Source organism: Marmota flaviventris, chromosome 18 (assembly GCF_047511675.1).
Source record: "Marmota flaviventris isolate mMarFla1 chromosome 18, mMarFla1.hap1, whole genome shotgun sequence".
Lineage (NCBI taxonomy): Eukaryota > Metazoa > Chordata > Mammalia > Rodentia > Sciuridae > Marmota > Marmota flaviventris.
In genome coordinates, this window is record NC_092515.1 from 28,694,205 (window position 1) to 28,708,031 (window position 13,827).

Consider the following 13,827-nt stretch of genomic DNA (forward strand, 5'->3'; position numbering starts at 1 on the left):
AATCAAATGTGATAAGAGGACCTTAAAAGCAAATGCAGGGGCTGGGGGTGTGGTTTAAGTGGTAGCGTGCTCGCGTAGCATGTGTGAGGCACTGGGTTAGATTCTTAGCACCACGTAAAAATAAAATAAAGATATTGTGTCCACTTAAAAAAACTAAAATAAATTAATAAATATTTTTTTTAAAAAAGGAAATGAAGAATACAAAAAGAAAAAGAAATGGAGACAGACCTCAACAATCAGCAGAGCTTTATTAAGTAACCGAGGGGCACATTTTTGAGAGAGAAAATGGCAATGGCTACAGCAAGTTGACTGAGTTTTATAGGGTTTAGCAGGGCCAGGTCACGGGAGGAATTTCGGTTGTAGGCTCATTTAGGGCTGGTAGGGGAACAGTCATAGATAAGGGAAGTTCTTTGAGGCCTGTTGTACCAGGGACAGCCAGTTCAGGTATAGGTGAGGGCCAGGTGCAAGTCCCTTCTGTGTTCTCCCCATTTTCCCTTCCTACCTTTCCTATGACTAAGGTCTAGGCTTTTATTTTATCCCACTGCAATGACAAAAGTTCCAATTTACCACAGACATCCCCCTACAAACCTGGCAGGAAAGCGGGTAGGGGAACAGTTTTAGATAAGGGAAGTTCCCTGGGGCCTATTGTCCATATCCTTCAAACCTAATTTCTATAATGATGAATTTGTAATAAAAGCTGATTTGGGGTCAGCTACATTTAGATACATACTAATGTAATCCTCCATTAGGGATACTTCATCAGGGTCTCAAATATGTTCTTAATAAATACAGTGACAAATATATTTAAATATTTTAAGTCATATTTGGCAGTGTTCAAATAATCACATTTAATAAACAAGTCAGAATATATTATCAAATGTCATGGACATAGTAAGCAACAGTTTTGTGATTCCTGATTTTGAGTCTCAGCTTTGCTGTTCTGAGATTTAATGATCAGATTTATCCTCCTCTTTACTTTGAAAATTCCTTTACTAGTATGTGAGCAGCATCTTCTGTAAAGAAGAGAAGGCTGTATTTTGAAAGGAGCTACTGGAAAAAACTCTTGGAGCAGGAAGCAAAAATTGACCGTTTATACACCTATTGCCATTACAATGGTGTACAGGGGGAATTCCAGTCTGTAAACATTACTTTCTGGAAGAGTACTCCTCTCTGGGCTCTGCTAAGGGAAGCCTGATACTGAATTAGAGAAGAAAAAACACCTCATTGTAGCTTTGTTGTTTGATTTTGCTTCTAAAAGAAGAATAGAAGAGATCATGTGTAGTAGATCCCCACTAAATAATTTCACCTTATTTTATTTTTTGATTCTAGATAAGAGTAGCAATTCTAGTAGCTCAGACTTAGAGAAGTGATTAAAATGGAGGAGAGAGAGGGCCAGACAATTCTCCAAATCATTTCACTTTTAACCGAGATCATTGATATTAACAGTATGATGTGGTGCATATGGTACCATGGGCCTTAGGAACCATCTCAAAAGTGTTTATTCTTGTCATGAGAATTGAGGGGACAGGTAGATGGGTCAGTACAGCCCTTTCCCATCATTGAAACCATGCCCCCCATGACATTGTCAGGTAGAATCATTTAGTGCATTTACTAGAATTAAAATAAGTGCAGAAACTCAGAATAAAGTTTGAGCTCTTTGGGGTTGTAGCTCAGTGGGGGAGTGCTTGCCTTGCCTGTGTGGGGCCCTGGGTTCGATCCATCGTACCACATAAAAATAAATAAATAAAAATAAAGATACTGTGTCCATCTACAACTAAAAAAAATGTTTTTTAAAGAAGTTTGAACTCTCTGTTGTAAAAAAAAAAAATATGCTCTCTGTGTGGAATCAGGATATTATGACAGAGTTCTGATGATTTCAGGAAATGGAAGATGAAAATCAAATATCCAAAGTTAATAAGATACTCTGAAGTGACATATACACATAAAACATTTTTCATATTCTTGCTTTTAATTGGGGAAGTCAAGATACTGACAAATGAGCTGAGGCCAGAATCTAAAAGGGACAACTAGAAAGATTGCTCATGTTATGCAAAGTGTTCAAAGCAATGCAGACATGTAGCTTGCTTTGAAATTTGCAGGACTAAAATTAAGCATCTGATGATTTAAAGTAGGTGATAATTAATTCCACATGAGGACTCTCCTTGATGACTTTTTAAAAGTCTTGCTTTGGGGAATAATTGCCCATGACCTTGGGTGATTTTACCCTCCTGGAAAAATGGGCCTTAATGCATAAACTATTGTATATTTTGTAAGAGAACACAAACAGTATTGTTAACCTATGCTCTCAGTGTTAAAATATGATAAAATTGTGAGATTTTATTTCCCTTTGGGCATATTTCTTAGAGACTGGTAGAGGAAAATTGAAACCCAAACAAATATTTGATGAACTTAGATAAATAAGCTATCTTTTGTGGCCAGAAAATAGAAGTTGACTGTTTACATTATTAAATAATGGAGAGAATTACCAAATTTTTCATTTCAAAAGTAAATTATCCTATTTTGATTGTATCTTTTAAAAATTTAATTCCAGGCAGTTTGGCATGCAATTAACTTTATTAATTATTGGCCTAAGGACAAATTATAGTTCCTATTATTTTGTGTATTCACAGGTTCCTAACATATTATACCCTTTATTTCTTGCTGTTTTATTCTTACTAATCTAGTTGCTTCTTTTTCCTCCAGAATTCAGATCCTAGCTTTGGTCCTTATCTTCTCCTACTTCCTTAGGCAACTATATAATTATTATTCTTCCATATAAACCATGTTCATGGTACTTTGCTGTGGTGACTTACTATAATTATAATTCTTTCATTAAGCCCTGTGCATGATACTTTGCCATGTATTGCCATGTGTGGTCTTTTGGTTCCTTTCATAATTGTCTTGCGTAGGACTGTCTATCACTAGGTCAGTTCCTTGAGAGAACAGGTCAAATTCAACCTTGTTTGTTTTCCTCAAAGCAGAGTTCATAGTACTCTGCCAACAGTACCTATTACATGACATTTTGTTGAATGAATAGATGAGTAGAGATGGGAGATTGGAACTCTTCAAATAACAGAACAGTTTAATATTAGCCTGGTTGTTGAGAGACAGCCTAACTCATTCCCTGTTCATTCATTAATTCACTTGCCAGAGTGAAATATTTTTTAAAAATTATGTTTTGAATGAAAAACTATTCTACTTTACAAGCTGATATTCTTTTATTAACATGGGTTAAGCGGAGAATTACATATCTAATAAGTCTAATATTTGGATCTAGGAACTAGTGCTATATGATTGATTCAAGGAGTTTTCGTTTCCATTGAGTGTATCTTTGAAGTTTGTGAGAATTGAGATGAGATTTAGAAAGTAATATTGAAGCAACATGAAATGCGTGATAGTTCTGTTTTCCCCACATATATTTTTTCAGTATTCTCTTATAATGAAAGCAGTCTTTGAATTCCCATTTCATTAGTTTTCAAATATTTAGCTCCACAGTAAAAGAATGTCAAGTTGACTTAAAATTGTGCTGTTTAATATGGAATGAACTAATGGCTAAATGGTAAACAAAAATTTTAATGTTTTAGAAGACCAGTTGACATTTTATAGTATACCTATCATTTAATTCAAGTTTTGTTGTTGTTGTTCTTACTTGAAAGATAGTTGTTTTGGTTTTTTTTTTTTTTTTTTTTTTTTTTTAGTGTGGGAAATTGTAAAACTAAGTGATTAAGGCATGGGCTTCTATGTCAGACTTGATTTTATACCCTTGCTCTATTGAACTAAGGCTTAGTGTCCTTTTCAGTAAAACGGGGATAATAATATCTACATGTGGGTATTTAGTGACATAAGCCATGTGAAACATAAAGCATTATGCTGACATATTAAATAATAGCTACTGTTATTTTCAGTATTATTATTGGAAATTCTGCTATCTTCATATTTTAATCAGATGTTTTAACAGTTCTTGATTTTATATAAATTTATTTAGTTTGATCATATAATTAACATTCCTTATAAGGAATTTACAAAGCTCAGATTTTATGAATTCAAATTATTTCTAGTTTTATTCCTTGTCATATTAGCTTAACTACTTGTATTTTCATTAAAGTTAATGTTATTAATTGACTATCTTGTAATCAGTACATTTTGATATATAAAAAAGGCAAAAAATTTCAACTGTAAATATATTTTATGATTGTTTAATATATTTACTGCAAGAAATTTGAGAAATACGGAAAGTATTTAAAAAAATCGTAAGATCTTTAGTAATCCCATACTTAGACAATCAGTGTTAATATTTTTTGTGAAATTTCCCACAGTAACAATGCCAAATGTTTGACAAGTTCTTGAAATGTTTTTCTTTTTCTCTCTCTTTCTAGGGCTGTTCTTGGTCAGTTATTTTCGTGGATCTTGATGCTCACAACCGCAACAGGCAAACTTTGTGCTCACTGTTACCCAGAGAATCAAGATCTCATGTGAGATATTTTTAGCATAAATTAAAATGAACTGTCATTTATGATTTTTATGTCATTTTAACTTCTTTTCCAAGAAAGTACTCTTAAAATGTTAGAGGTTGTCCATAAGAAAACATAATTAATATTGCCCCTCACTCCTCTGGCCTTTGAAAAGCTGACTTAGGAAGAAAATAGTTGTGGACAAAGCTTCTCTGTCCTTTGGATCTTTTGTAAGGCAATATTAAAAAAAAAAAAAAAAAAATGACATTATTTTTCTTTTGGTGGAGTTAGCAACATTAGGCCAAAATGAATTATTTTTTGTCATGGAATATTAGAAAAATATATTTCAATATTTTTTTTTAGGAGAGGGCTACTATGGATTGAACTCGGGGCCACTCAACCACTGAGCCACCCCACTTCTTTTTGTATTTTGAGACAGGGTCTCACTGAGTTGCTTATTAGTGCCTTGCCATTGCTGTGGCAGGCTTTGAACTTGAGATTCTCCTGCCTTAGCCTCCTGAATGGCTGGGATTACAGGCATAGGCCACTGCACCCAGTGATACTTCTTTTGAATAAATGTTCTTGTTTCTTTTCTCCCATTTTATTTACTCTATTTCTTTGTCTGATGAATTTTTGTATGCTTATTATACCAAATTGTACATTTTTCTAGATATTATTTGTGATTCTATTCTTTAAAAAATCCAAACATAATAATATAATTATTTAAAAATAACTTACATATATGTAATGTAAGATTATAGTAAAAGAAATCAAAACTCACAAATAAGCATTATTTGCTATTTAATAATGTAATATCCATTTATTCTACCACTCAAATATACTCTTAGGTGGTATCATATACATGTTTCCATATATTTTTATGCACATGTATAATATTTTTACTTTACAAAATAGAACAGTATTGGTCACAGTCATTGTTATCCTAAATGTAGAAATACATTTCTATAATATAAATTTTAATTTCTCTTAGAATATAGATTTTAATTGCTGCTAATTGATGGACCTTTAACTTGTTTCCTCTTTTTCAATATTATAAGCAAATTGCTATGGCAAACTAAATTGTGATGGCTATTGGTATTAAATTTTTACATATTGCTCTAATTAATATTTTAATGTTTGAGCCTATGTTGCACTTTGACAATTCTCTTTATTAATGAACAACGTTTTAACTCTTCTGTAAGGTCCACTGCAACATGCCATAGAAATACTTGCCTGCTCTTCTGAGCAAGCTCACACTGTTGGTTGGATAATCTATTTGACTTTTCATATCCATGATTCTCCTTAGGCTTTGTTGATCATATCACTGTAGACACAATTTGTTTTTCTTATTGACCCCAGAATACAGATGCTGCCCTGCTTCCCTGCATCAGTTATCCTGCATTTGCCCTGGATGATGAAGTTCTGTTTAACCAGACACTTGATAAAGTAGTTAGAAAATTAAAAGGAAAATATGGTTTTAAACGTTTCTTGAGAGATGGATATAGAACCTCACTGGAGGATCCAAACAGACGCTACTACAAACCAGCTGAAATTAAGGTATCAAAAAATATTGTGAAAAAAAAAAAAAAAAAGGGCTGGAGATGTGGCTCAAGCGGTAGCGCGCTCGCCTGGCATGTGTGCGGCCCGGGTTCGATCCTCAGCACCACATACAAAGAAAGATGTTGTGTCTGCCGAAAAAACTAAAAAATAAATAAAAATTCTCTCTCTCTCTCTCTCTCTTTAAAAAAAAAAAAAAATATTGTGCATTAGTACATGAAAATGGTCAAAATCACAAATTCCAGAGGCTGACTCCTTGGGTTAAAGTTCCAGCTCTTTAATAGCTATGTGGTCTTGGATAAGTTAATTGAACTCTGTGTTTAATATTATTCATTGGTGGGGCTGGGGATGTGGCTCAAGCAGTAGTGCGCTCACCTGGCATGTGTGCGGCCCAGGTTCGATCCTCAGCACCACATACAAATAAAGATGTTGTGTCCGCCAAAAACTAAAAAATAAATATTAAAAAAATTCTCTCTCTCTCTAAAATATATATATATATATATATATATATATATATATATAAAAAATATTATTCATTGGTAAAATAATAATACTAGCTATATCATGAGGTTTTTTTAATATTTATTTTTGGTGTAGATGGACACAACACAATGCTTTTTTAAAATTTTTATGTGGTGCTGAGGATCGAACCCAGGTCCTGCCCGTGCTAGGCGAGCGCTGTACCGCGGAGCCACAATCCCAGCCCCTCATGAGTTTTTTTTTTTTTTTTTGAAGAATTAAATCGTTTAAAATGTTTAGAACAGTGCTTGACACATGGCAAGTGCTCAATAAATATTAGCTCTTATTCTATGAGGTCTGTTTGCTCATAGTAGGCCATCTTGATGATTTGATGGGAAATCAATTGATGATTTGATGGGAAAACTGGAAATCCATATGCAACAAAATGAAACTGAATCCCCTCCTCTCGCCATGCACAAAAGTTAACTCAAAATGGATCAAGGACCTAGATATCAAATCAGAGACTCTGCGTCTGATAGAAGAAAAAGTTGGCGCCGATCTACATATTGTAGGGTCGGGCTCCAAATTCCTTAATAGGACACCCATAGCACAAAAGTTGATAACAAGAATCAACAAATGGGACTTACTTAAACTGAAAAGTTTTCTATCAGCAAGAGAAACAATAAAAGAGGTAAATAGGGAGCCTACATCATGGGAATAAATTTTTACTCCTCACACTTCAGATAGAGCCCTAATATCCAGAGTATACAAAGAACTCAAAAAATTAAACAATAAGAAAACAAATAACCCAATCAACAAATGGGCCAAAGACCTGAACAGACACTTCTCAGAGGAGGACATACAATCAATCAACAAGTACATGAAAAAATGCTCACCATCTCTAGCAGTCAGAGAAATGCAAATCAAAACCACCCTAAGATACCATCTCACTCCAGTAAGATTGGCAGCCATTATGAAGTCAAACAACAAGTGCTGGAGAGGATGTGGGGAAAAGGGTACTCTTGTACATTGCTGGTGGGACTGCAAACTGGTGCGGCCAATCTGGAAAGCAGTATGGAGATTCCTGGGAAAGCTGGGAATGGAACCACCATTTGACCCAGCTATTGCCCTTCTTGGACTATTCCCTGAAGACCTTAAAAGAGCGTACTACAGGGATACTGCTACATCGATGTTCATAGCAGCATAATTCACAATTGCTAGACTGTGGAACCAACCCAGATGCCCTTCAATAGATGAATGGATAAAAAAAATGTGGCATTTATACACCATGGAGTACTACGCAGCACTAAAAAATGACAAAATCATAGAATTTGCAGGGAAATGGATGGCACTAGAGCAGATCATGCTTAGTGAAGCTAGCCAATCCCTAAAAAACAAATACCAAATGTCTTCTTTGATATAATGAGAGCAACTAAGAACAGAGCAGGGAGGAAGAGCAGGAAGAAAAGATTAACATTAAACAGATACATGAGGTGGGATGGAAAGGGAGAGAAAGGGAAATTGCATGGTAATGGAGGGAGACCCTCATTGTTATACAAAATTACATATAAGAGGTTGTGAGGGGAATGGGAAAATAAACAAGGAGAGAAATGAATTACAGTGGATGGGGTAGTGAGAGAAGATGGGAGGGGAGGGAGGGGGGATAGTAGAGGATAGTAAAGGTAGCAGAATACAACAGTTACTAATAGGGCATTATGTAAAAATGTGGATGTGTAACCGATGTGATTCTGCAATCTGTATTTGGGGTAAAATTGGGAGTTCATAACCAACTTGAATCTATTGTATGAAATATGATATGTCAATAGCTTTATAATGTTTTGAATAACCAATAAAAAAAATAAATTAAAAAATAAATAAATAAAAAAGACTTAAGTACATGGAAAAAAAAAGAATTAAATCGTTTAAAATGTTTAGAACAGTGCTTGACACATGGCAAGTGCTCAATAAATATTAGCTCTTATTCTATGAGGTCTGTTTGCTCATAGTAGGCCATCTTGATGCACTGGTCAAACAATTTTCTCTTGCATTTTCAGTCCTTTGCCTGTTTGTCTTATATAATATAAAGTTTCTATTTGTGATCTAGCTTTTAGTCTATTAAGCAAATGCTGTTATTCAAACTGATACTACTCCATCTGTCACTTTTGTTTCATTTAGACACTTCTCATTACAATATACTTCTCTGAATATTAGTTTTAAAATATTATTTATTTCAAACCACTATGTATAGTTTTGTACTAGCTGCTTTTAAGCCATATAAAATATTCTTAATACTCCAAAAAAGTAAGCATCCCCTCACATTGCTGAAGACTTTGCTTTACTGGGTACATTGAAAATTACTCTTTTTTCCTAATATTTTATTTTTTTGTTGTAGTTGGACACAATACCTATTTTTTATTAATTTACTTTTATGTGGTGCTGAGGATTGAACCCAGGGTCTCACACGTGAGACCTAGGTGAGCACTCTGCTGCTGAGCCACAACCCCAGCCCCTCTTTTTTTTTTTCTTTTAATATTTTTTAGTTGTCAATGGACCTTTATTTTATTTATTTATATGTGGTGCTGAGAATGGAACCTAGTTTCTCACACATGCTTTACAAGTACTCTTCCACTGAGCTGCAAACCCAGCCCTGAAAATTTTTAAAGCATGCTTATCACTTTGACTCACCCACTGAAGACCCATAAAATGGATTTGTAATATGGGGTATGTCTCAACAATATTAGACTTTGTAATTGTTTGGCAATTAAGGTACTACTCTTAAATTCAATATACACTTAGTTTTGCAAGACAAATTGACAAATTATTCATGAATGTGTTAAATTTCATAGTCAATGTATCATTTGAGAGCTTTAGGAATCATTTATTGTGTATGGTATTGAATTTTTATAGCTGTTGAAATTTTGTAGTGTCAAAATTTGCTAAATTAATCAGTTTATCGTTTAAATGCCTTCAAATGTTTTATTTCTATTTAATTCATTTCCTGAGCTGATTTACCTCACTTACATTTGAATTGAACCATCTGCAACTACCACCTTGCATACTTTGAACTTTGGATCAGTCTACCAGGCCTTCTCTACTTATGTACTCACTGCTGAGCACCACCAAGGAAAGCTACTAGCACTCTGTGGATAAATACCTCCTCTAATTCAGGATATCCTTGTTGGTCAGTCCTTATCACTGTTTTCACCTCTTCTTGTCAGTTGTACTGTATGACCCTGCCAGGACCCCTTCTTGGAAGCTTTTCCGGCCTTTTTCCATTTGTACTCAAGTTTCCAGCCTTTGATTTCTTATTTTCTACTGAGAGTCTTTCATTTTGGTGTGGCCTTCTCCAGTGAATCTCTTCATCATACTTGTCTCTTTCTCTCCTGTCTCATAAAAGGTGCTCTCTCTTCTTAGCTCACTACACATATATACATTTCATCTTGTTCTCATTTATTTTCTTAGTTCTCTAACTGAAAGTTTTCTTTTCTTAATGACTGATGAACATTTCTCCTTTCTTACACTCATCTTTCCCACTTCTACACCTTCCCTCTGTTCTGTTTCCCCAAATTCAATCAATTTCTTTTCCTCAACATAAACACATTGATGTTTATCATTAAAAAAAAAAAAAAAAGCAAAAAGCCTCCCTCAACCTATATTCGTATCTGCCTTTCATCCTCTTTCTCTTTGGAGCAACACTTCTGAAAAGCATGGTGTAAAAGTGTGTATAGACCTTGTTTTCCTCCCATTCTCTTTGGGCCTATATAATCTGTCTTTTCTCCCTAACACTCCTCAGTAGCTATATTGATGTCAGTCACTTTGGGTCACTATATCATAAGGGATTGCTTTTCTGACCTTATTTCATTAAACCTCTCCTTAGCATTTGCATACTTTAAATGAGTCTTTCTTCTTGGAAGCTGCTTCTCTATTTGTCATAACTCTGTTTTTCTAGTTTTCTACTTCTGTTTTACTACTGTTCTCTTTAGTCTCCTTTGCAGGTTTCTCTTTTTCTGTCCTCTTAAACATTGCTCTTTTGTGGTCCATCCTCAGTCCTACCCATGCTCTCACACCTTATCAATAATGCTCTTTATCTCATACTTCTTCATCCCAATTTCTTTACTCATTTATGCAACTATCATTTTGTTTGTTTGTTTGTTTTGGTGCTGGGCCACATCCCAGCCCTTTTTAATCTTCCATTTTGAAACAGGGCAGGATCTCACTAAGTTATTTAGTGCCTTGCTAAATTGCCAAGACTGGCCTTGAAGTTGCAATCCTCCTGCCTTAGCCTCCTGAGTCACTGGGATTATAGGGATGCACTACCACGTCCAGCTTAAAGCAACTGTCTTTTGAACATCTCTACTTAGATGCCCTACAGGCTCCTTGTACTCAGTTCTAACTCCTCTGCTCAAGCCCCAAACAAAATCATTCTAGCTTCTTCCCACTCAACTACCTTTGTCAGTCACAAAAGCTGGCTGATTTGGCTTTCTTAAAAATCTTAATATTATGTTCCTATTTCTCTATTACTCCTTGATATAAGCTACTGATTTATAACCTGGGGAAATTGTGTCCCTCAGGAGACCTTTGTTATTTTAAAATTCCTGCTTTGCACAGGACAACCCCTACAATGGAGAGCTATTTGACCCAAAAGTCAGTAGCCCTGAAGTTGAAGTGCCCTGGTTTAGGCTAATCTTTTCTCTTTGTATTGCTCTAGCAGCCTCCTACCTGCTTTCCTTTTTTCTTACCCTGTATCTCTATTTAATACTACCAATTGCCCAATTTAGCAAGTAAATGTATTGATAAGTCATCATTGGTTCCCTGTTCCAGGTCAAAGTCACAGTCTCTGAGCATGAGCTGTGAGGCTCTTCTTCATTTGACTGGCCTAGGCAACACATTGTGGTTCTGTTTTTACTATTACTTTTTCCTTGCTTATCTTAGAATCATTGAATTACCAGCATTTTCTATCCATACTTTGTGTTTCTATGTATCTATAGTTTATATTTTTGCTTCCTCTGTGTGGACTTCCTTTAGCTCATCTCTCCAATGAAGCCCATCAAGCATTGGCTGAAACATCTCTTGTCCTATAAACCCTTCCCTGACCCTCAGGGAGACTAACATGATTCATTCACTGCTTTCCTAATGTATCATGTAGAGACGTTTTGTACTACACGATAGCTGTTTATTTGTGTGCTAGCCTCTCCAGTAGGTTGTAAACTTCTTGGGGAAGTTGTATCTCTTTTGTGTCTTCATATTTCTTGGTCTAGTTGGTGCCAGGTATTAGCTTTTTAGTAAATACTTGGTAAATATTTATTGGATGATTGCTGTTTGATGGATTGAATAAATGAGGTTTTCAATAATAAGAGTCCTGATAATTTTTTTAAAAATAATTGACGGGCTGGGGATGTGGCTCAAGCGGTAGCGCGGTCGCCTGGCATGCATGCGGCCCGGGTTCGATCCTCAGCACCACATACAAACAGAGATGTTGTGTCCGCCGAGAACTAAAAAAATAAATAAACAAATAAATATTTAAAAAAATAAATAAATAATTGACTATTATAAAAATCAATCCAACTTTAAGTTATTACTATAAATTAATATTTTACCTTTTTAGCCTAAATACAGTTGTTATAGTTTGTTGTTGAAATTTTTAATCTTTTATTTTCTGTTTTAGCTATTTGATGACATTGAATGTGAATTTCCCATATTTTTCCTTTATATGATGATTGATGGTAAGTGAGCTTTTTCCTGAAATGTAAGCTATAGGATATAAGTGGTTTAAAGAAGAGCAGAAATGAAATATGACTCCTTTCATCTAGCAAATAGACTGTACTTGGGTGATGTTAACTGCTCTGAATTTTTATGTACTACTCTTCTGCTTTCTGAGTGAATGTTAAATCATATACATAATTTTTAAAACTACATACAAATAAATAAAAGTATTGTGTCTAACTAAAACTAAAAAATAAATAAATAAATATAAATAAAGTTGTATAAAAAATTTTTAAAAACTACTTTGATTTTAAAATGATAGTAATATATTATTTGTATTTACAAAGAAATGTTTTTGATTAATATAAATCATGAATACTATAATCATGACATATAACATTTATGCTTAATCAGAGAGAAATTTTAATTAAAATTCAGTTTTCACTTCTAAGTGCTAATATGACTTTCTAAATTTCTTTGAAAAAAATCATGCAATTTGCATTACTTTTTAAATTATATTTTTATCATTTACATAAAAAATTATCACAATAATTTAAAAAGGACCAGTAAGTTTTCTAAGGTAAAATTTTTATGATACTTATTCAGTAAACCTGCTATTATATTTTATATTTTACATTTTAGGAGTTTTTAGAGGCAATCCCAAACAAGTCAAGGAATATCAGGATCTTTTAACTCCAGTGCTTCATCAGACCACAGAAGGTATAGTTGCTTTTTGAAGAATTCTTCCTATTACCATTTCCTTAGTGTTCCTTTGAAATGTATAAGTGAGTCTTTTATAAAATACAATAATGTATATTAAATTGAAAAAATGGATTGAGCCTTATATGAAATCTTAGAGAATAGTCTATTAATTTATTATAATACATGTGTTTTTACATAAGGAATTCATTAGTCAATACAGGAATGCAGAAGAATTTAGATAGTCATGGCAGTACTAATGCCAAGGTAGTGTGAATGTGGACAGATCTTTTTCATCTGTTACTAAATTATGTAATTCCTTTACTCTGTGTAGTATGATAATAATATAAAGTGACTGATTTTTATCCATGTCACCAAAAATTGTATGATTGGTGAGTGCTGCTCCCACTCCAGACCCAGAAGGCTCCCTGGAGATGCTCTGCTCTTCTCTAAAGGCACTAGGGTTACCAAGAACATTCTATCCTCTTTGTAGTTGCTTCTAGGGCCTTTAGCATTGTGCTTTGAATGTATTTTATATGTTTAAGTGTTATTTTTCACTGATGTATTTAATATGTTAGAAATGGTCAAAATGTCCAGTCTTATAAGTGGGAATATATTGATTTCAATCAAACACCACCAGGGACCATTAAAGAACATAATTGACTTTTCTATATTATTGGAAAACTAATTCTCCAAGGAATTTCAAACATAAAGGTCTAGATATCTTTGGGATTTTGAAGTATAAATAGAATAAGAATATATTCTCATCTGAGAACAGTTTTGAAAACATATTTATACATAAGTTAAAAATTATGGTGTACTGGTAAAAAAAAAAGTATGTGGTCTTATGGACCTGATAGAGATTAATTTAGGTTATTCATAAAGATGAATAAAATGTCATTTACAGTACTGGTCCTCATTCCTATCCCACAAAGAGTCTATGATTACTCTGTGGAGT

General features: G+C 34.0%; 1 protein-coding gene across 4 annotated transcripts in view; it reads left to right on the top strand.

Annotated features, from left to right (window-relative positions):
* Phkb (phosphorylase kinase regulatory subunit beta) overlaps positions 1-13,827 on the top strand; it is a 233,980-nt gene that overhangs the window by 118,035 nt on the left and 102,118 nt on the right. For all 4 annotated transcript variants that reach the window (XM_071604776.1, XM_071604779.1, XM_027939134.2 and 1 more), the window contains 4 exons: positions 4,377-4,472; positions 5,811-6,008; positions 12,133-12,190; positions 12,813-12,890. In XM_071604776.1, coding sequence (XP_071460877.1) covers positions 4,377-4,472; positions 5,811-6,008; positions 12,133-12,190; positions 12,813-12,890 — 430 coding nt within the window. The remainder of the gene's footprint in view (positions 1-4,376; positions 4,473-5,810; positions 6,009-12,132; positions 12,191-12,812; positions 12,891-13,827) is intronic.